Raw genomic sequence first — 24,218 nt, 5'->3', positions numbered from 1 at the left:
CCAGATGTCATGATCTTAGTTTTCTTAATGTTGAGTTTCAAGCCAACGTTTGCACTCTCCTCCTTCACCTGCATCAAGAGGCTCTTTAGTTCCTCTTCACTTTCTGCCATTAGAGTGGTATCATCTGCATATCTGAGGTTGTTGATATTTCTCCCAGCAATCTTAATTCCAACTGGTGATTCATCCAGCGCCGCCTTTCTCATGATGTGCTCTTCATATAAGTTAAATAGGTAGAGCGACAATATACAGCCTTGCCAAACTCCTTTCTCAATTTTGAACCAATCAGTGGTTCCGTGTCCAGTTCTCACTGTTGCTTCTTGACCCACATATAGGTTTCTCAAGAGACGAATAAGATGGTCTGGTACTCCCATCTCTTTAAGAACTTGCCACAATTTGTTGTGATCCACACAATCAAAGGCTTTAGCATAGTCCATGAAGCAGAAGTAGATGTTTTTCTGGAACTCCCTAGCTTTCCCCATGATCCAATGTATGTTGACAATTTGATCTCTAGTTCCTCTCCCTCTTCGAAATACTGCCTGTACTTCTGGTAGTTCTTGGTCCACATACTGCTGGAGCCTAGCTTGTAGGATTTTGAGCATTATTTTGCTAGCATGTGAAATGAGTGCAATGGTGCGGTAGTTTGAACATTCTTTGGCATTGCCCTTCTTTGGAATCGGAATGTAAACTGACCTTTTCCTATCCTGTGGCCAGTGTTGAGTTTTCCAAATTTGCTGGCATATGGTAATATCAATAAGAACAGCAGCATATGGTTATACGTTCCTTTTTTAAAGAGTAGGGAAAATAGATAAATTAATAGGCAGTAGCAGTGTTAACTGTTTGAGGCAACTTCAAGTGCCTTAAAAATTGGGTTATAATAGCTTCTGTGAGGAAAGGAGGGGCCCAATGACAGTTGCATACACACTGTTAAAGTGGTCTTAACAGAAGGAACATGATGTCATCTCTGTCCTGGGCAGAGATGAAGCAGATTATGTAGACGTCTTTGTCTCAGTCTTTTGACCCAGTTTTGTGGAAATTGAAAATGTGCTTGGTCACTTTGTTCAATTGCCTTTACTAGGAGAGACATAAGGGATATGACCCTGCTCTGCCCCCCCCGCCCCCCACCTCAAGGTTTTGAATACTGTGGCTTTCAGTATCATGAACTGTAGTATTTATTTAGGTACTCTCTAGATCAGGGGTCTCAAACTCGTGGCCCGCAGGCCAATTGCCGGGACGGGGGGGGGGCACGAGGGAGGGGCCCTGCGGCCTTCAAAGTGCTGGCAGCACCCGGGCCGGCCACAGGATGAGCGGCCCACCACCACCGCGGCAGTGGAATACTTGATGCGGCCCAGCCTCACCCAGACTCTACTTCCAGCGGCCCCCAGGTAAGTTGAGTTTGAGACCCCTGCTCTAGGTTCACATGATCAAGGAAGGAAAAGAATCCAGGACGGCTTTTTTCTCCTGCTTATGCTGGTTGCACACTCCTTCATTTCTGTAATTACCCCTGCTGTGCTCAGTCTGCCATGTAATCCAGACTTGATGAGGTGGACAGCAGAGGTTGCATTCAAACCAGTCTGTAACACATCTCTTGTTCTAGGGTTCTGGTTTGGAAGCCACTTTTACTGCCTACTCCTGCTATATTCAGATGCTGTAGCAGTCCATAGTAGTCTCAGAGTACATCTGAGGACTTGCTTGCCCTCATTGCACAAAAATTGTAATGCTCTGTATTGTACATATTCTTACATAAACCTCTTATTATACAGTGTTTAGAAAATATTTTGGGGGAGTAAATGTATGAATATTTTGTCTGAAACATTTTATTCATCATCCAGAAAGAAACTGTAACTCATTCTTCTCTGGAGTCATTTGAATAAGAAAAGATTGTTTCTATTTAAGGAGCTGCTTTCCTCACCAGACCTTTGATGGGCCAAGAAAGCATTTTCACAAGCAACAGAAAAAATATATATTAGCTGTTTTAGTTAACTACAATAAGAAATACCTCATGTTTCTATGAGGAATTTGAAGGACCCTCTCTAGCCGCTCTGTAGCTACACTGATTTCAAAATTAGGGAAACTTCATGAATGGACTCGTTTTATCCAGGGTTTATGTCAGTTATATAAGACTTTTGTCTTTAATGGTAGATATACACTTAGATATGATACAATTTGTTCTGCTTCTGGCAGATGCAATCAATTGAACTGTATGAAATAAATGAATATACTCTTTTACTCTTTGGCAGGTGGTCCTTAAAATCAACGGACAAGTAGAAGCTTCTTTATTCTTCCAATAAGAAAAGCCTTCTAAGCCCTCTGTTCTTGATGCTCCTTCAAACAGCAATTTAAGCATAGGAGTTAGAGGAACTTCAGATGATGTAGTAACCTAACTATACAGATGAGCGTCACAGTCTTATTTAATGCCAGAATAGGAAAGAAGCAAGAAGAGTACCCTGGCCCCACCCTTCGGTTCCTGGCCTCCACTGTGTTAGGTGTTCATGCCTGGAATAGACTTTTAATAAAGTTTGCTTGGATTACCCAAGGAGAACCCTTTGTAGGCACATGCAGGCTTCTGTTTACAGTCAGACAAATGGAACTAGAAGGCTACTCCAGACATTCCTACTCAACGCCCCAGGGGCCAGAGACATTGGGAGAGGGACTGGTATGAGGGGCGTTCAATGTATTCTCGGTATCGGGTTGATTTGCTATTGATGTGGGTAATTTAATTATTTCATAAATTTCAAATAAGTGATCATTAGTTCCCTAGTAATCTCAGTGAAAGATGACCATGATGACTGACAGGACAATGTTGAAGAAACTGCGCTGTGATTAAGTTCCTTACAAAACAAGGAAAAAGTCAAAAAATCATTCACGAAGAGATGGTGGCCATTTACCAGGACACTGCACCTTCATTATCTACTGTTCAGAAGTGGTCAAGTGAATGTAAAAGGGGCAGAGAAAGCATTGAAGACGACCCTCACTTGGGCAGGCCGGTTACTGCCGCTATGAAAGAAAATGTGAAAAAAATTGAGAAACTTGTATTGGGAGATGCCCAAATAAAAATCAAAATGTTAGCAGAGATGACAAACCTATTCATTGGTACCATATTTACTATTTTTCATGACCATCTTAACCTTTCGAAGGTCTGTGCAAGATGGGTGCCGCAAATGCTCATGGCGCCTCAGAAATAAGTGCGAGTTGAGTGCTGTAGGGAGTTCTTAGAGCTCTGTGGTGAAGATCCATCGAGTATTTTTGACCGGATTGTTACTGGAGATGAAACTTGGGTTTATCACTATGACCCTGAAAGTAAGCAGGAGTCCCTGCAGTGGCATAAAAAAAGTGCTGACCCTCCAAAGAAATTCAAAGTCACTCCATTGGCCGGAAAAATCATGGCCACAGTATTTTGGGACTCAAAGGGAATTTTATTGATCGAGTACACGAAAAAAAGGTGAAACCATAAATGCAGCATCTTACACTACCACTCTGCATAAGTTAGGCAATTAAAAAAGGCGGGAAAAACTAACTGCAGGTGTGTTGCTTCTTCACAACAACGCGCCTGTTCACACGGCACGTGCTTTGAAGGCTGCTGTGCGAGACTGGTTTCGAAGAAATAAACCACCCACCCTGTAGCCCGGACCTGGCCCCCAGTGACTACTACCTGTTCCTGAATTTAAAAAAAGATCTTCATGGAAAGCGATTTTCCAACGATGAAGAGCTCAAGGTGGCAATTAATGCACATTTTTTAGACAAGGAGGAAGGGTATTTTTTTACAGGGAATTGAAAAGTTAATTTCTAGATGTAATAAGTATATTGAAGTTATGAGGGATTACGTTGAAAAATAAAAATTATTTCAATCTATTATTCTTTTTTCTTCATGTTGATACCGAGAATACATTGAATGCCCCTTGTATGCCTGGCCCTGTTGCTCGTGCTTAATGTCTGACTGGGGTTATAATCTGGCAAGATGTAGTGACTAAGACGTTGTTGCTGCTTACATGTATTGTTTCCTTCAAAAAGCTGGATCTCCTTTCATATCTATTGCTCTATGTATGTTCACACCATATTATTTGAATTTGATAAATTGAAAATCTGTGTTGTTACAGTTATTTTTTTAGTTGTTATGCTTTTGTTTGGTTTGTTGAAATTCACAGTAAAAATAAATTTACAAGACTAAGGTGAGATCTCTGGCACATTATTTGCCATGAATTAACTTAGTAAATCATTTCAAGTTCCATTTTGCAGTAGAAGAATAATAATAGTGGCAGCTTACCTGTGAAGATTATGACACAATAATTTATACTAAATACTTTGAACACTGTGTTATATTACTCCTTTCCAATGATAATTTGAGTACATAAAATTATCTTTTTGAATATTTACAGATGTCTCTAATGGGATTGTAACCTTTTTGCCATTGGAACACGTGCATGAATGCAGATACGAGGTCAAGAGGTGCAATATTTATCAAATTCGACTTAGACACATACAAGACAATGAATGGTGGGTGCTAGGAAGAGTTTTCTTTTGTATATCTTTGTCTTTGGATGTCTTGTATGATTACTATAGAGTTTGTGGTCCCAGATTAGACTGATTACCTAAAATATATGGATAACAATATTTCTTTGGAATTGTCAGTATATATATATGTGGTTCAGTTATACTAAACTTTTTAAAAATAACCAGATTTAGAATTTGCCAATGGGAGCACGTGGTACATTATACAACAACTTTACTAGAGTCCAGTTTGTTTCCTTTAATTAGTGTGTTAAGTAGCACAGTTCAAAAAACTTGTAACTTTAGTTCAAGCCCTACATGTTTTGGATGGAGACTACCTAAAAGGCTGTTTTCTTCTATATGAACCTACCCACTATTTAAGATCTGTAAAAGGACTGGGTGGGTGGCTTTTTGTAGCATCGCAACAGTGGAAGAGGTATGATTCTCTGGGATGCTTAAGAGGGCCTTCTTTGTTTCCTCCTCCCAAAACTTGGAACATTTTTGTTCCAGCAGCCATTGGGGCACACAGTTTTAATAAAGTTAATCTTATCTCCTGCTTCTGTCTGGCTTCTAAGATTTATGGTGAAACTGATTTTATCCTTTTATGGATAAAATTTATGGATATTTTTAAATTGCTGTAAGCTGGCCCAGATATTGTGATTGCAATGGAAGGGTGGAGCCTTATTCTTTCTAAATTTATGTTCAGAAAATAAGTTGCATAAATGTAGGTTGTTCTCTCAGACTGCCATCACACCTTCCAATAGGAATGAGCTTTTGCAAATTGGATTAAAATAAGGCTAGGTTTTCAATTATACCGAATGTTTTCCATATCATTTTTGGAAAGAGGTTTTTTTATATAGCCATGCTACAATTATGCAACAGCTAGTTAGTAGAAAGCTTCTATTTTTAGTAATTCCTAATGTAAGACAGAAATAGAGTTATGCTTGATCAAACATTGGCACAATTGAATTAAAAACATTTTATCACTGAACTGCTTTGATTCTTTTAAAGGTCTGTGTCAATTTTATCATCATCTCCGGAAAACTGTATTTCAGATGGAATTGTATATCCTAAAACAGTGTGGCTTGGAAGAGAACTGCTGTCTAAGCTGGCTAAATGGTCCACTGAAACTGTGAAACAGGAATTTAAGAGTACATTGTCTCTTATTTCTGTGGCAAGATACAGCAAAAAGTATCAAGATCTAAAGGAAAAATACAAGGAAATTGTAAAGGTAAACGGAAGAACATTACCTTTTTAATTTCACTTTTTACTTAAAATATATGTAGAGGCCATCTTAATATTGCATGCATGTTGAAATTTGTCCATCTATTTAGCCAGTAAGTTTGTATCTATTTGCATTCTATCTCCTTATCTACCCAAAAGTACATCCATGCTGATCAATTTTTACTGGTTATTGTAATTTGCTTATAAAAGAGAGGGTTATTATGCAGTTTCACTATGTGAAATGATAGTCAGTTTTTAAGTACTACTTTAAGGCTATGCAATAGAAGTCTGTAGAGGATTTGCCAGGGTCAGAGTTTAATATGACTGCTGATGCAACAGAATGTATATTTAATATGTCTCTTAGCATATTGAAAGTTGATGTCCTTATATTTTTTAACGTTCCCAAAACATTTCCATTATTTCCCCATTCACTTCTGCTGCTAGTTACACCTTGAAAGGAGGGGCTACCTACTAACAAAGCAAGGGTCAGTGCAGAAGGTAACTTAATATGCAAGACTGACTTAGGCAAAAATGTGCTACTGCCAGTTGAGCCACATGATGTATAGAAATGCATTGTTCTTTTTGCCAAAGCTGTGGTGTCAAAAAGGGACAGACTCTTCCACTGTGGGTGATAATACCTAGCCCCAAAAATAATTGAGTACTGGAAACATAACATCACCCCTCAACCAAACTAGTTAGATTGATCTTGACATGAAAGACTGATTAAGGAGGCATCCTAAGGGTGAATTACCCTTATATTGACTGGATAATTGTGTTTTCTAGTCATGATTACGGGGTATTTTTAAATACCCTAAGGGTGTGTCCCTATGCATGTTTAGACAGAAAAAAAGCCTTTATTTATTTATTTTTCAATTTTTATCCTGCCTTTTTCCTGCAAAGGGCTCAAGGCAGCTTACATCATTCTCCTCCTCCATCTTATCCCCACAACAACAACCCTGTGAGGTAGGTTGGGCTGAGAGTCTGTGACTGGCCCAAAGTCACCCAGTTGGCTCCATGGCTGAGCGGGGACTAGAACCCAGATTGTCTGAGTCCCAGTCCCTTGCTCTTAACCACTACACCACACTGGCTCTGTTGGACAACTTTGTAGAATGTCCAAAGATGTTGGACACCTTTTTAGGATTTTCCCCCTGTCTAAACTTCATTTATTTAAGGCATTTTTATACCATTCCTTAGTCAAACAACTCTCAGGACAGTTTACATCATGGGATTGTGCCCTAAATGGCTGTGCACTAGAACAGTTGGTCATGAAAACAACCAGATAGAAATTGACGCTGAACTCAGTCCTAAAGCCCCAGGACAGCATAAGATATTGAGCATTTGGCAATGTGACTTCAAATTCACATCTGACTCTTCTAAAAGAGGATACAGAGCATTGGGAAAAAAGAAATTGAAAGGAAAAGTCATGAAGGTCTCCAGCATGCCTGGTGGTTACTCAAAACCACATTAATAAAAGTTCATAAACGGTGTACATTGCAGGTCAGAAAAGCTACTACCAAATAGTTTTACTCATGGAGATGGGTAGACACCTGTTCTCCCCTGCAGAGGAGGGCAGGACGTGCTCCAACTGAGTGAAGCTCAGGGAACCAAGGTTCAATTTGGATGCCAGGAAGCACTTCCTGACAGTTAGGACCCCGAGGGTATGGAATGGGCTTTCACGGGAGGTGGTTGAGGCCCCATCGGTGAGGGTGTCCAAGGATAGGCTAGACATGCACATGATGGGCATGTCATGAGTGGAGCCAGCTGGAGCTGGGGGTCAGACTAGATGGTCCAGGAGGCCCCTTCTGACTCACTCTGTTTCTATGTTTCTAAATCCAGAAGGGTTAGCATTGTAAAGGCAACTGATAGAGGGGAAAAAGGGGGGAAAATTTTCATTTTCTTCCTTCAGAAAATGAAAATTTTGTCAGAACAAGAGGGCTTTTCTTATATTTACTTAAGAGGACTAAAGGCGTATATGTATGCAACCAAATGAATTATAATATGGGGAAGTGCATTGTGAACTGTTCTGCATCTCCACAGTACAAGGATGGATTTCCCTTTGGTGAGAGGGTCCTTTTCTTTTGTGGAATGACTGTTTCCCTTTAGTGAGTTTTCCAATTACAGATTGTTTTTGGGTAATATTCAAAAATAACATGCATTGATAGAGAATGTCTACAGAAATTAACTGGCCATCAGTAAATGTTAAATTAACAGTAATTTTCTCTACCTTTTGTTTCACTTCTATATGATATACAGGCAATTGAGGCTTAAACGTCTAAGGCAGGGATTCTCAAACTTCACTGTAGTAGGCTTATTCAAGCCAGAAAAAAGCACTAAGCTTCAATAAGTTACAAGCCAATGCTTGGTTCTTTTCCTTGGCTTAATGAATGATCAGATCAAATGAAGGGGGAACAGGAATATATCATTCCGTATGTTCTACTGTTCTTGAAAATGTATTTTTTGGGAAATAAAAAAATATATTTTTTGTCTCATCTATTCCTGTCAGTGACTGCAAGGATTACAGGTCAATTCCAGATTGTGGAATGCACTCCCCAGAGAGATTCACCTGGTGCCGAGTTTATATTTTTGGCGCCAGGTCAAAACCTTTTTTATTAAACCATCATTTTAAAAATTAGTATTTTAATGAAACAGACAAATTTTATTGGCTATGTATGTTATTTATTGTTTAGATTGTTTTTAATGTATTTGATTTTATTGATTGTGAGCCGTCCCAAGATTCCATGCATAAGGAACGCCATATAAAAGTTTTAAACAAATAAATAAATTCCAATTAAAGGAAATGTTACCCAAGCACAAACCCAACAACATGGCCAAAACCACTTTGGAGTTTTATCCAATGTTTGAATCTGTCTAGTTGTGTAGCTAGAAAGGGTTGTATGGTACATACTTGCACACCATAGGATTGCTATTTGGCAATATGAGGCTCTACTGCCATAAGGTTTGAATTAAGCCTAAGATACATTGGCAGTGGGGCAGGGGTTATGTATGAGCATGTGTTTTATATATCTGCAATTAATTATATTGCCTCTTTGCTTTTTATCTGCAGGTTTGGCCTGAAGTAACAGATCCTGAAAAGTTTGTATATGAAGATGTTGCTATAGCTGCATATCTATTGGTAGGTGGTGGTTTGTCCTGTGGGCATGTCTCTCCCAAATTCCCTTTCCAGCAGATCAAGGTGAAATCATTCTGGTTAAAAGAAAATGCCCCCATCCACAGTGGCAGGTACTAATGATAGCCTTAGTTTAGCACAAAGAAGAGCATCCAGTGTTCTAGGGGAAAGGGATGGAATGCTCCTTAGAAATTTATTCTGCATAACCTCCTGATAGTCTGTTTGACTGAACCCTTCAATTTTTGCACCATACAACATTTGTGTTAAGGTCTTCTCAAATATTTTAAATGTTGTGTTCTCAGTTACAATAATCACAATTATCTGTCATGTACATGAGGTTCAACCAATTGGGCTGATTAGTGTCCTCTAATTTGTAGAAGCAACTGAATAAATATACAGAACCCCATACCTATCCTAGAAACGATTGTGATCTTTTAGCACGCTAAAAGCCACCCAGAGGTGCTGTTGTGAGCTGCCCAGAGGTGCTGTGGCACAACTGGGCGGCATACAAATGTTTTAAATAAATAAATAAAATACTTTAATTCACTCAAGTCTTTCCAACTTGTTATTTAGTTGTAATGATATAAGTATCATTGTTCTTTTTCAAAATGAATAGTGAATATTAGAAAGAACATTGCATATTGCTTTTCACAGACTTGTTCTTTGAGCCAACCAATGTGAGTACACAGCATCCTCCATCATCTATCACCACAGGCTCTGATGGAGATACTAACTTTGAGCCCCTTGATGATGTGTTTCAACATTTAGCAGTATCACCAGACAACATAAATACAAAATTACGTAACACTTTAAAAAGCAGTATGATATACTGTTAAAGCTTAAAATAAGCCTGTTTTTTATGCTTGATAAAAATAGATTTCTTGATTCAAACTATCCCTTTTTAGACACCAAAAACATAGTTTAGGCTTATTAAGGGAAAATTGTTGCTGTTTGGCCATCTTGCAAAAGTTGCTATTTGGCAACTTTGCATTTCTATCCTATATTTTTCCTCCTATATAAAAAAGTACTGGAATATTTGAGAGTGACCACATCTTTTCCTATAAAAGAGGGGCTACTTAGATGGAGTACAGTTAAAACAGCTACGATTTTAAAAGCAATTTCAAGTTAGTTTTTCCTCGCCAGATTAAAAATCTTGTGTTGGGTCTAAAGCAGCTGAATTCAATAGCCTACTCTAAGGCTCCTGAACTTATGAACAGGCATGCATGAGATTTATTCTGTGGAATGTACAAAACATTCTGACCCCTCTGTCCTTTTCTTTATGTTTCTCCCTTCATGCAAGTAGCTTGCAAAGGAGGCAAAGTAGCTCTCAAATACCCCAGTGGCAAGCTGTAATTAATCTCTCTTAAATCAGTTTATCATTTTTACTCATCATTTACAGTTTCTAAAATAAGGGTTTTGTCTTCTTTTAGATCCTTTGGGAAGATGAAAGAACTGAGAGAAGTCTATCCAAGAAGCAGTGTTTTATGGATCTTGGTTGTGGAAATGGTCTCCTAGTTCATATATTAAGCAATGAAGGGGTAAATTACTTGCAATGAGAGAAAAAGAAAATTTTGCATTAATCCTCCATAGACTCCCACTCTTCACTCTGTTAAGCAAAATAAAATGCTACTGAGTTGTTAGGATTGCCAATCCTATTCTCCTGCCAGCTGTCTGGCCATGCTGCACATTCTGTCTAGTGTCATTTATGCCATCCCATGGGGAACTGGCAGTAGGGTACGGTATTTTTTTCTCAAGGATGGGGAAAGCTCCATATGGATGCTTTTTTATTGACCCATGGCTGGAACATGGCTGGCATTCTCCGTGGGCTGGGGACGTGCAGTCCCTCAGTTGCCCTTAGACTTTTGGCCAGTAGGTGAGACCATTTAATGCTCAGGGTTTGTTTATTTGTAATGGTATATTTTGGTGTGCTATTGTGATCTGTTATGTTGCATATTACTTTAGAAGCCTTTTGACAGAAAAGCAGGCCACAAAGCAGGCTTCAGGCATGGTTAAGAGTTGATATTATCTCAGAAGAAAATATGGCTAGCAGATAGGTAGCAAAAGACATACTGCAAGATTTTATTAGTTACATGTATAAATATTTAGTTCCTATTAAGCATAAGCAGCATGTATGTTGAGATGGAGGGAGAAGGACTTCTAGACCGAAATTATAACAATTTACACAGTGCCGCCACCTCTCACTTTCAAAACTGAGTATTGTTTGTGCTCCATATGAATTTGTAGTGAATTCAGGAAATATGGTAGTAGTCTGTCAATTGTTTGTATAACTTCTGGGAAGATAAGATGTATATTGTAAGGGATTATGAATATTACTTACTAATTCGCACATGAAATCTTTCAGCATCCAGGAAAAGGGATCGATATCAGGAGAAGAAAAATATGGGACATGTATGGCCCACAGACATGCTTGGAGGTATTGTTGGAATGCTTGTTTTCTGAATGGTATTTTTACCAACAGTTTGCTTAGATCTTCTTTTTATAAATGCAGTTCTTGATGCAATTTTAATTCAAAATAATATAGACAAAGTAAATAAAATTGTGGTGTGTTTAGGTTGAAACTGTTAATATTTCCAGAAAAATAGCTAGCAGTTTTGCTGCTTGCGCCTCCCTTGTCCCTGGAATTAAGTCTTTTTCTCAACTCTGTATGTTTATTTTATAACATTTTTGCTGTGAAGAAGAGACGTGATCTCTGCAGGCAGAAGTTCACAGTTTTGAGAACTGTAAACCAAGTAAACCAGATATCTTCTAGATAGAAAAACTGCCCAATAATCCTAGAGAAACCTCTGGAAGAGCATGGCATTGTGAATGGATTAATGGAATTCTTTTACCAAAAAATTAAACATTGAATGAATATACAACCTCATGCTGCACAGTTAAAAATGAATCATTATTTAATTACTGTGAGCCACCCAGAGAGCCTCTGGCTATGGGGTAGCATACAAATGCAATCAATCAATCAATGGTGAATAACTTTTGAACTATAATGTATCTTTAGATAGATTTTTCTTCAAAAAGTATTTTATTTAAAAATCCAATTTAAATTTAAAAGGTCTGATTTAAACTAAAAGATCCAATTAATTTTTTTAAAATCCTATTTATTTATTTATTATTCATTCATTCATTCATTCAGTCATTGGTTTTTATCCACTTTGGTTGGTGATCATCCCCACATCTTTTAGAAGCCATTCAGTAATCTAACTTGTGTCAAATATTTCCTGTTTGCTTTTCTTGAATTTCCCACCTCTCTGCTTCATTGGACAAGTCCAAATTGAATTATTATAAAAGAAGGAGAAAAACCAACTGTAGATCTAATATAAATTAGGGTAGATTTCAGTTGTAAAGGAAGATTAGCAATATACGTGACTTGTTATGTAAGCAGTTGTCTTGCTTCCTTTTAGGAAAATGTAGTCAGACCAAACAGTCTGTATCCAGATGTTGACTGGTTAATTGGAAATCATTCTGATGAACTGACACCATGGATCCCTGTAATTGCAGCCAGGTACCAAACTGCAGTGGGCACAACACTGATCTTAGGATGAAGAGCCAATATGAAATCATTCATTTATTTATGAGTTTCCTATCATATTTATGGTACATTAAACAAATATGGAGCAAACAAGGCTGGTATAACAAAACCAAGGAACAGGAACTGTATTTGAAGAATGCATTTAGTGAGAAGCTCCACTAAAAACACAGCGTGAGTTTGCTTGAATTGAGATCTGGATGAAAAAAGAATGCCTGGGAAGGGCATTTTTGTTTATTAAAACATAATTCAGAGAAAAGAGTTGACAACCTGTACCTGATTGGGATGTATTTGCTTTAAGGATTTGAATGTCTTGTCTCCATATTACGTAGCTCTTTACCTAATATCTGGAAGGCATGCTTTTTGGGGTATGGGGAAGGGGAAGGGGAAGGAGAAGGCTCGGAAAGTGGAAGCTGCAAATCAATAGTTTGGCAGGATAGTGATATGAAACTGCTAGTGGGAGGGATGTACCTGCCAGGGGGAAGCAGTACCGTCTGATATATCAGTATCATTTCCATATTAGTTGGGTCATAACAGTACAAAATGCTATATACAATGAATAAAATTAGTTGATAGATTACAATGGACAGGAAATTGATCAACCAAAATTAGTGTAGCTACTACAGTAACAATTTATAGCATTGGAATCAACAAACACAGCAAGAAATTTTTATAATTCCAAAATAAAAATTCTTGGCTTAGGGTCAGATATCAGTGCAAGACACCCCAGACTCTCCTTGACCAAATAAGTTTTGAAAAAACCTAATAAGAAATATGACTAAGTCTCTCTTCAGAATGCAATTGTTTTGCTTCTGAGGCATATTTTCATGATTTTTTATCTGTTAATTGCTTTTCTAGGTGTCCATTATTGTTATTTATTATAAGCAAAAGTACAAAAATATTCTAATACCCGTACTACAAAGTAATACCAATATTAATTTATTATCCTGTTTGATTTCCACACTAAAGATTAGTTCATACAGCAGTCACCAAATGCTCTATTAAATGATGCTCCAAGGTGGCAATATTCATTCTATAGAACATTTATGTGTAGTGCTTTTGTTGTAGGAAAGATTGCTTTAGTCTCACTTACTTTCTCCAAGATACTCAGGGTGGTAGACATAGGTTTCTCCCCCATCCCTGACCCCCATTTATGCTCTCAGCAGACCAGTAACATAGATTAGGCTGGTGTGATTGTGTCATTATCACCCTGTGAGATATACGGCTGACCTGAGATTTGAACTCTCCTAGGTTGTACTCAGATGCTGTAACCATGGTAGCATGCTGGTATCTGCATTTGCTTCATACACTTCATTTTTTAAATTTATTTTAAAGTGCGGTGAAAACAGCTTGTGCCACAAAACTAGGAAAAATTAATGAGATTTTTTTTACTAAATTAAATATTTGTTTGGAGGAGTCCTTTCATTGGTTAGATACTCAGCTGTGGGGCAGTATAGAAAATAATATAATAGCGAAAAAGTCCCTAGTGAAAAGTCCCTAGTGACAAGTGAAAAAGTCACTTGTCATCTGCAGTTAAAAGAATCAGGTGGCAGGTGATGAGAGAGATTGGAGCGCTCCGGTCACAATATTGGCTTAGAGATGGGCAAATAGTCTGATCAGATATTAAGCTGCTTTCTGTGTCTGTCATGTCACAGTGTGGAAACTAGGCAATGTGGTAGATACGTCCTTCAGAACAAACTGCAAGCAAATAGTTCAGGGAGAAAACCATGCAGTTTGAGCTGGATTAAAGGGGTTGCATGCAACCGGTATTCTTTCACCTGGATGTGATAGTTGAAAACCACCTTGGCTCCATTGTTCCACATCCCAAGAAAGTACTCTGAAACTTTAGCCTGAGGTGGAATCTGAAATGGCCATAGTTATACTTGTTTACTACTTGTTTACTTTACCCTTGTCCCTCGTGGCTACTCATCAAAGCCAAGGACTTTGGCTTTGATGAAATGTAAAGTTTTATCTTCCAGAAAAGGTTGCAGGTAGGGGGAATTGAGTCTGAGAGATTGATCCCAGCCTCAGATGCTCAAAGCTGCCGAGCACAAAGTTCATGGCTGAGCAAGGACTTTCAACTTGAGTTGTGAGGGGTTTTTCAAGATGTGTTTGCAAAATGCTCATTCCCAGATGTGTGTGGGGAAAGTGGGTGCTGCTTCTCCTGTCCTCGCAGCCCCCTGAGTTAAAAGCTGAACCAACCGAAATCCCTCCTTGCACAAAACTGGTAAAAGCAGGGGGACTTTTACCTCAGTTAGTCGTCACTCAGTAGAATGAATCAAGGAATCACCTTCTTTTCTGCCAAGATGGAACTTCTTCCTGCTGTTGGTATGCTTCCCCTGTTGAGTCCTGACTTGTGATGCATTTGTAAAAGACAAAAGAGGCTCGTTAAGTAAAAAAGTTAGCAACTCTACTTTCAGATGGGTTTCAGTTATTGTACATCTCATTTAAGCAATTAAAGATCTGTTTACTGAATTTTAATCCTGCTTTTCACATTGAATGGCTTGATCATAGGTTACTGCATGTTGTGTGAACCTGGACACTTTGGTCTGTTCGTGGAGTAAACAATCTAACATTCACAACTAAGCATAGGTTAACTTTTTAAATCCACCATGAACCTACAGTTTGTAAGCCGCCCTGAGGCTTTTTTGCGATGGGGGCGGTATAAAAATGCTATAAATAAATAAATAAATAAATAAATAAGGACAGGATGTAGTTAATGCTCTCTGAGGGAGGGTCAGGTTCCTGAAGAGGGTGAACCTGGACCCAAAGATGGCCACTAATTATAGACTGGTGGCTAACACCCTGTTCTTTGGCAAGGTGCTTGAGCGGGTGGTGGCCAGGCAACTCCAAGCTCTCTGGGGGGAAACTGACCATCTGGACCCATTTCTGTCTGGTTTCAGGCCTTGTTATGGGATGGAAACTGCCTTGGTTGCCCCGTATGATGACCTGTGTAGGGAGAGGGACAGGGTGTGTGTCCCCCTGTTGGTTCTCCTGGACCTCTCAGCAGCTTTTGATACCATCAACCATGGTGTCATTCTGGGTAGGCTGGCCAGGTTGCGGGTTGGAGGCACTGCTTTTGCGGTGGTTCCACTCTTGCTTGGCTGGCCAATTCCAGAAGGTGGTGCTGGGGGATTGTGGCTCTGTGCCATGACAGTTTTGCCATGGAGTTCTGCAGGGTTCCATTTTATCCCCCATGCTTTTCAACATCAACATGAAACTGCTGGGAGAGGTCATCTGGAGGTTTGGGCTGCGGAGTCATCAGTACACTGATGTCACACAGCTCTGCCTCTCTTTTACATCTAATCCAGGTGAGACAGCAAATGTCCTGAACTGGTGCCTGCTGGGGGTGATGGACTGGATGAGGGCCAATAAATTGAAGCTTAAACCAGACAAGACAGAGATCCTGCTGGTAGGCAGTTTACCCTCCTGGCTAGGTGTTTCCAACCCTGTTCTGGACAGGGTTGCACTCCCCCTAAAGGACAGGGTGTGTAGTTTGGGAGTGCTCCTCAACCCAGAGCCATCCCTGGAATCCCAAGTGACGGCTGTGGCAAGGAGCACTTTCCTTCAACGTTGGCTGATTTATCAACTGCGGTCCTATCTGGATGAGCAGTGCCTGGCAACAGTGACCCAAGTGCTGGTAACTTCCTGACTGAACTACTGTAACATGCTCCATGTGTTATATATAACGCCGGTCCTTTACCACCTACACTGGCTACCAGTCCGGACCCAATTTAAGGTGCTGGTGATGACCTATAAAGCCCTAAGTGACTTAGGACCTGGTTACCCAAAGGAGCATCTCCTTCCATATATGCCTGCCCACCCCTCAAGATCTGGGGCAGAGGCCTTTCTCCAGGAGCCCTCCTTGAAGGAGTTTAGGAGGGTGATTACCTGGAGAAGGGCCTTCTCTGTGGTGGCACCCTGATTGTGGAGTACTCTCCCCCGAGAAGTTTGCCTGGCGCCATCACTTTATACTTTTCGGCACCAAGCTAAAACCTTTTTATTTTCTGAATATTTTTAAAGTTTGACTGTTATTTTAGTATGGGGTTTATTGCTGGAATTCAATTAGGATGCTGTGTTCTATTTTATTTTTTGTCTTACTGTTAAATCATCAAGAGAAATGGTAAGGGATGGTCTAAAAAGTTTTAAAGAAATATAAATAAATTGTACTGGATATTGTACTTGGGGTTTTAATGTCTGTAAACCACCCAGAGAGCCCTCTGGGCTATTGGGGTGGTATATAAATGCAATCAATCAATCAATCAATCAATCAATCAATTTCTGTCAGTTTCATTTTGTTGTGCAATTTTGTTCTCTCCTGGGAGCTTGCAGGAAATAACCAGTTGAGTTTATAATCTTAGTTTTAAAAAAGTCATTTTGATTCACCATCTTGTTTCATTCATCATCTCTTACAGATATAACAGCACCCTGGCTCCTGTTGAAGGAAAAATATGTCTTTAGCAAAACTTTTAGAAATTCTAACTTTATATGTCACTTGTGTTAAATCCAGGATGCACAGCACTTAAGGCTTAGATGAGTATTTTTAAATGCCACTTTTCTATATATTCAGCATATATACCCTAACTTCTCACTCTGTTGCAGGTCTTCCTATTCTTGTCGCTATTTTCTATTGCCTTGCTGTTTCTTTGATTTCCATGGCAAGTACAACCGAAGACAGAGTAAAAAGACACAGTACAGAGAATATCTTGACTTTGTTACAGAAGTAGGATTAGTATGTGGATTTAATGTGGAAGAAGATTGCCTTAGAATTCCTTCAACAAAAAGGGTAACTTTTATTTGTATTCTAAAAAACATTTCAGTTGTCATATTGCTGTACTATTAAGCTAGTGATACAGCAGTGATGATTGTATGTGCTACAACTTGCATTCAAGTCAAAATAACGCTGAAGGAATGAAAACGATCAAAGGTCTTGTAATATGATGGTGGAAAGCTTTTTGCATTTGCACTTTTCTCTGTAAAAGTCCTGTGTTGCTGATTATAATAATAAGGTAAAGGAAGGGAGCACTGAAATTAAACTTGCAGGGCCAAATATTAATACGTCTAGATTGCAGAACAATAGCAGTCTGTCAGTATTGCAAATTTGGCAATTACTTGGCCTCATATTGTTCACTGCTCTGGAATCTGGAGGTGAAATGCTGTAAATAAATAAACATGAGCTATTGAACAGTCAGGTAAAGAATGTCACTGGTTTCAAGACAGGATTGTGTTAAATACACTGTAGATTGATTCCATACTAAAGTTAGTTATGCTTTAACGTCACAGAAATGTAGAGGATATGTTGGTCATGGCTAATGTAATTGATTTCAGTGGGATTAAAGCATGACCTGCTTTTTCTGCATCCAAGCCTGTAAATTCACAGCATTTATTATATGCATCACAGATACCATTTGCTTTGTCATCTTAAACTGTATTTAATAGTGCATCCCAGTGAAGGCAGTTCAGACATGCAGTGTTGATTGTCTTTCTTTTCTCATCTGAAACCTTAGTGGTTCCCTTCTTTTCTTTTCTGTTTGCCTGTCTCTTTTTCAACAAGAGACCAAATATGAGACATGGTGGGCTTCTCTTTTGACACTCCCTTTTCATGAAAATTTAGTGGTTGGGTTGAAATTTTCATTGATTCTCATATTTTAGCTGAGAAAAGTATCTACTCCATTCCAGATTAGTTAGCACCTCTGAGTTTTGTCCTTCCAAGCAGATGTCCTGGGCTTGGGTGCATTTTGTTTCTCTCCTCTAGCTGCAGTCATTTTAAGCAGGAGTGTCAAACTCTCCACTTTGAAGTAATTTATAATATGCTGGCTCATTGTCAGATCCAGGCCAATAATGTGGGAGACTAATATATCATTGATTGTGTGGTAGAAATCATTGCCTCACTTACAGGATGTTAGAGCTGATGAATGCAACTGTGCAATATCATGACACTGACTCAAACTATTTAGGGGTAGTATCTCTCTCAGTTTGGGATAATTAATTTTCTGTTTAGTGATCAGTGTCTACAGAATAAAAATTTTCTTGCTCCTAGGTATGCTTAATTGGGAAGTCTAGATCCTATTTAGCAACGCAAGACAGTACAGTTGATGAACAGCGAGCACGGTACATCAGTAGCCGTCAATCCTGCAGAACAGTAGCAGCAGCAGATAAAATGGATGAGCAGTATCAGAATGACAGCTACTCAACTGTTAGTGATGTTTCTGGCACAAAAGCAGATAAAGAAGTATCTCAGAAGACAGATATGGAAAATGTCTTAATATCTGGATTTCTGCCCAGGGGGAAAGAACAAGTGAGAAACTGTACTGCTCTCCCTCAGAAATTTGTAGAGAAAGTAGTTTTGAAGGTAGCAAAGCTGTTGTTATGTGAAGTTGAAGAGAATCCACATGGGAATTCAAGCACATGGAGAAGAGGAGGTGAGATTTGTACTTAATTTGCTGATATGCAAAATCAAGATCTGTAGAGAATTAAAATTGTACCTTTGCCATTATAATAGACAAGTTATTCTGACCTCATTTTAAAGATAAGCTTGGGAAGCATTTTAAATAGGAATGTGAATTCATCATAATGTAGGGCAATAACTTGCACAGACACCCATAGTTTTGTACAGCTCTTAAATAGTGAAAGATCCAGCAAATCATAGATGTAGACTGAACTGTAATGTCAGTAAAGATTTGTCATGTTTAGTGAGGGGAGCAATACCCATGGATTGAATTAAGTGGGAAGTGGCCCCTGGAGAGGGCTTCTGGACATGGCAAGGAAGGAACATAATAGATCTCCCTGGGTACACTCAAAGAACAGAGAGTATAGGGAAGATGTGGTGCGGGGGAAATAGTGTGGCACTGCTGTAAGGTAGACAGTGGATGGGAGGGAAACCAGTAATTGATTTTTGAAAAGCTGGAATGGTTTATCTGTATATTATACTGGCAAAGGGAGTAGGGATAATGCTTAATTTCTAAAGGGAGGGAGGCCTGAGTAACTCCTGACATATGATGATAGTACTGAATGTTGGGTGTTGAAGTCTAAAACATCTGGAGATCTACTTTCTTTCCACTTCTGTTCTAGGATTTAGGCCTAATATTGCAAAAAGCTCAATAGCAATATCAGCTAATAGCCCAGCCTATAAGCATGGTATCAAGTTTATGGAGCATGTCAATTAACTGTCAAGCCAAACTGTGTAGTATTACAGAACCTCCAATTTAATTAGGAGATAAGACCAAATTCGTGTAACTAGCTGATACTGCAGTCAGTTGTATTACACTTCCAGTGATATTGATGCATGGAAATACACTAATCTTTTATGTTGTTACCTAATCATCATAGTATGTTAGGAATAAAAGCATTGTTATATATGCATATTTTCCCCCATATGATGGATCATAAATATGTACTACTGATTTTCCTTCTTTGTGGATTTTCACAGTAGCAGTCTGTAGTGGTTTAAGATATTCTTCAGTAATGTAACTATCTCAATAAGACTTTCTATTTTCATTGTGAAACAAGAGAACTATTGTTTAGTTTCATAATCAAGTAATAAAAGTTCTTTTACTTGGCAAGTTAGTGATTATCACGTTGTCACTAAATAGTATTCTTGCAGTGTGTTCAAGATGAATATTTTAACCTGTTAACAGCATGAAGGTTGAACAGGGCCGCTCTCCCAGGGTGATGTCAACTCTCCTAACTTTTAGGAGGGAGTCCACAAACTGAGCCTGCTACTGTACATGGCATGCATCCCTAGCATAATCCCAAGCCCTTGTAGTCCCAGGTATTCCAGACATTCTGGAGTGCACCCAGGTGGGCCTGTAAGCTTGCCTCAGGTGCAATGTCTTCAGGATGCAGGTGACAGTTCTAAGCTCCATTCTGAGACACATAGACAGGATCTCCCTTGGTGCCCGACCCACACGTCAAAAGGTTCCTGAGGGTTGTGTCATTAATGGAGCCACCTTCAGTCCATAGGTTTCCCACCTGGAACTTGAATATGGTACCCAGGGCCCCTTTGAACCCTCAGGGGGCTGCCACTTTCAAGGTACTAACCCTGAAGACCATCTTCCTGGTTACTATCACCTGAACCAGAAAGGATTTAGAATTAGGGGCCCTCTCTTCTGACAGGAACCTATGCATCTTTCATAAAGACAATGTGGTCCTTCACCTAGACCCTTTATTCTTGAGTTCATTTTGGCTTTCTATGGGGCTCAGGAACTGACATTTTCTTCCTTCTGCTCACAGCCACCTTGTCAGGAAAGAGAGCAGCATAGCCTGGAATGTGAGGTGTACAGTGAAGTTTTACTTAGATAGGACCAGAACCCACGGGCAGCACAGCCTCCTCATCACTTTCAGACTGCTGCCTGCTGTAGTACCTAAAGGCATCCTGGCACATCTGTTTAGGAATATGGCTGCTTTTGTAGCTTTTTGGGAAGGGGACCCCTTAGATGAGATATGCAGGTTGGCCACCTGCTCATTGGTGTGTTCCTTTACTGGATATTATAAAATAGACCACATGGGTTCAGCAGAAGCTGCCTTCAGCAAGCACATGCTCCAGACAGTATGTTCACCTAAGCAGGAGGCTGGCTAGAGGGGTCTTTTGGCCCATTTGGGGATGCTGTTCCACATCCTTAGAACTAGCTGGCCATCTATTTACTCTGCAGTGAATTTCTCTTTTCTACAAGAGAAAGAGGCCAGCTAGGCCCATCCTTGGAGTCTGTCCTTCCTCATGGCAGTTGGCCCCGCTGACTGTCTTGCGAGATTCGTCTCAGTCTAGCAGGACTAAAGAAAGCCATCTGCCTGATCCAATTCATTGGAAGTGTCAGCTGGAGCTTCTTGGGAAGGCTCTATCCTCTACAGGAAGTACAGATCACGTATTTCTTCCCAGGCCCAGTGGCAGGAGCTAACTGGCCTCCATCACTCATAGAGAACAGAAATTCACCAGTGAGTAAAGAATTTCCTTTGTCCTATTACACAATCAGAAAACCTTAGGGAGAAGCATACTGAAGTATTGTTAATGCTTGTTAAGTGTCAAATTGGATTGATTGTACATGGCCAGTGAGCACAACCCGACTTTATGTCTCTTACTGCAAAATCATGCTTCGACATGGTTTCTTGTGTGTTTGTATAGAAAAGGGTGTGTTCCACAAGATGTTTAGCACAGTGGTGCACTCTTCTCAGAAGTCCCAACCTGGAAATATTGTTGAAGGCTAATAGGTTTTTTTATATGCATGTGTTGTTTTTTATAGTGAGTCTTTCCTTGAGTGATCTTGCTGAACAATTAGACAAAGATACTTTAAAAACTTTGAAGAATGAATATGGAGGACTGCAGACTTTGCTTAGAAACAATCATCAAGTGTTTGAAGGTAAGGGCAAGGTATGTTAATTGATAATCAGTTTCCCATGTGTTGAAAGATTAATGATCCTAGGGTTGTATCCAGATGTGTCCCTCTTCTCACAGAAGGCCCTTTGCTCCACTGCAGGTTTTTGTGAATGGAAGGAGGAGGAAGGTAATTTTCACAAATCACCCTTTCTGCTGCAGTTCCCTGTAGCCACTTCTCGTACTGTCACAAAAATACTACAAGACTTTTGGAGACACATTTGTTTCCACTAGAGAGAAGGGGAAGTCTGCAGAATTGTCTTTTTCTTCCTTCTTTTCAAAGAAACCACCACTGGATTCCATAGCCTTCTGTGAATGGAGAGGCATAATTGCATGCAGCCTTTAGTCCTAATTATTCCACTTTGCAAAGGGATAAGTAGGATACTGGATCAAATGGCAACTTGGTCAAAGTTTCTCTCTCTAGGTGCCATGTCAATCTGACAACTAGTCTGGAGTGTTTGCACCTTGTGTTGGGTCAGCAGGACAGACTGAGCTTTCTGCTGAGGTACCACCCACCCTTCAACCCATGAAGCCACCCTACCTGAGCTGACAGAGGCAGTCTTGGTTGAGATGTTGGAGTCTCCTGGCCTATTGGTTCTGAGGGACTTCAACATTCACACTGAAGGCATCCTATCCAGAGTAGATCATGATTTCATGACTGCCATGGCAACCATGGTACTATTCCAACGTCTTATTAGTCCAACACGTGTGGCAGGGCATACCCTAGACTTGGTCTTTGCAGTCAGATATGAGCATGATGCTCTGGGTGTGGAGGTTTTCAAGTCATTTCCTTTGTTAGGGTCAGATCACCCTCTGCTGAGATTTAAACTGAAGGTGGCTTTTTCCCTCCACAAGGGTGGGGTACCTATTAGGATGGCCCACCCCAAGAGCCTAATGGATCCAGATGGTTTCCAGAGGGCTTTGGGGGATTTTCTGTGACATGACTGGTACTCTTGTTGAAGCCATGGTCACACTGTGAAATGCAGAAACAATCAGGGCAGTTGACATGATCGTTCCTAAACTTGTTCCTCTGTTGTAGAGCTTGTACAGCTCTGTGGTACACCCTGGAGCTGATGTGATGAAACAACTTAGGAGATGGCTTGAATGTAGATGGAGGAAAACTCCCACTGAATGTAACAGACACCCAGTATGTGCCTACAATCAAGTATACTTTGAAGCAGTGAGAATGGCAGACCTTTTCAAGATTGTCCAGGGCTTATAATGTTCTGGCTCCAGGGACATCTTGGAACCATCTGAGGCCCACTGCAGTTTACTTGCTGAGCAGTTCCAGGAAAGAATCTGTTGCCTCCACCAGGTCTTGAACTTCAGAGTTATAGCAGCTTATTCTGTGGAGATATCCAGAGCACAGCCTGGTCTGGTTGGATGAGTTTCAGCTGGTACAGCTTAAGGATGTGGACAAAGTGCTTGGACAGGTTCATGCAACCACCTCTGTACTGGATGCTTGCCCGTTCTCACTTATAAAAGCCAACAAGGAAGGAACAACCAGCTGGGCCAGGGAGGTGTGAAAGGGAGTGATCCCATGCTGCCTTAAAAACGTGGTGGCAAGGCCACCTCTGAAAAAATCCTCCCTTGACCCAGAAGATCTGAATAACTTTAGGCTGGTATCAAACATCCCTTTCCTGGGAAGGATTCTAGAGAGCATGTTTGCCAATCAACTCCAGGCACTCTTGGATGAGACTGATTATCTGGACCCATTTCAGTAGTGGTTCAGGTGTGGTTTTGACAGAGAAACAGCCTTGGTCACCCTTTATGATGACCTATGCCAAGAACGAGACAGGGCAAGTGTGACTTTTGATACTGTTGGACTTCTTGCCAGCTTTTGGTGCTATTAGCCATGGTATCCTTCTAGAATGGCTAGCTGAGATGGGAGTTGGGGGTACTGCATTGCAGTGGTTCTCTTCCTACTTGGAGGACGTTATCCAGAAGGTGATACTTGGGGAATACTGCTCAAACCCATGGATTCTCCAGCATGGAGTTCTGTCCCCCATGCTACTCAGTGTCTACATGAAGCCATTGAGTAGGGTCATCTGGAGTTTTGAAATGTGTTGCCATCTGTATGCTGATGACACACAGCTCTAGTTCTCCTATCAGCTGCAGGTGAGGCTGTGCGTGACTGTGACAACGGACTGGATAAGGGCCAACAAACTGAAAATCAGTCCAGGTCCAGACAAGACTGAGATGCTGCTGGTGGGTGGTTCTTTTGACTGGATTGAGGTTGTTCAACCTGTTCTAGATGGGGTTGCATTCCTCCTGAAGGAGCAGGTTCATAGCTTGGGGTTGCTGTTTGATTCGTCTTCGTCTCTTGAGGCTTGGAAGTGCCTTCTTCCAGCTTTGGCCGGTGGCCCAGCTATGCCTCTATTTGGACAGGGATAGCCTGGCTTCACTAATCTATGCACTGGGAATTTCTAAACTGAATTACCACAGTGCACAATATGCGGGGTTGCCCTTAA

The 24,218-nt window shown here is 40.2% G+C and overlaps 1 protein-coding gene across 7 annotated transcripts in view; it reads left to right on the top strand.

Annotated features, from left to right (window-relative positions):
- The window catches only part of TRMT44 (tRNA methyltransferase 44 homolog), a 32,513-nt gene that overhangs the window by 1,818 nt on the left and 6,477 nt on the right, over window positions 1-24,218 (top strand). For 5 of the 7 annotated variants that reach the window (XM_044417941.1, XM_044417939.1, XM_044417938.1 and 2 more), the window contains exons 2-10: window positions 4,374-4,491; window positions 5,497-5,716; window positions 8,774-8,842; window positions 10,267-10,374; window positions 11,199-11,270; window positions 12,256-12,356; window positions 16,983-17,166; window positions 18,421-18,802; window positions 21,617-21,733. In XM_044417941.1, the coding sequence (XP_044273876.1) occupies window positions 4,374-4,491; window positions 5,497-5,716; window positions 8,774-8,842; window positions 10,267-10,374; window positions 11,199-11,270; window positions 12,256-12,356; window positions 16,983-17,166; window positions 18,421-18,802; window positions 21,617-21,733 (1,371 nt within the window). The remainder of the gene's footprint in view (window positions 1-4,373; window positions 4,492-5,496; window positions 5,717-8,773; window positions 8,843-10,266; window positions 10,375-11,198; window positions 11,271-12,255; window positions 12,357-16,982; window positions 17,167-18,420; window positions 18,803-21,616; window positions 21,734-24,218) is intronic. The other 2 variants (XM_044417942.1, XM_044417943.1) reach the window with 1 other exon arrangement.

Source organism: Varanus komodoensis, unplaced genomic scaffold, assembly GCF_004798865.1.
Source record: "Varanus komodoensis strain SLA01 unplaced genomic scaffold, ASM479886v1 scaffold9, whole genome shotgun sequence".
Taxonomy (NCBI): Eukaryota; Metazoa; Chordata; class Lepidosauria; order Squamata; family Varanidae; genus Varanus; species Varanus komodoensis.
The sequence above is the reverse complement of the archived record's forward strand: the minus strand, read 5'-3'. Positions and strand labels throughout refer to the sequence as shown.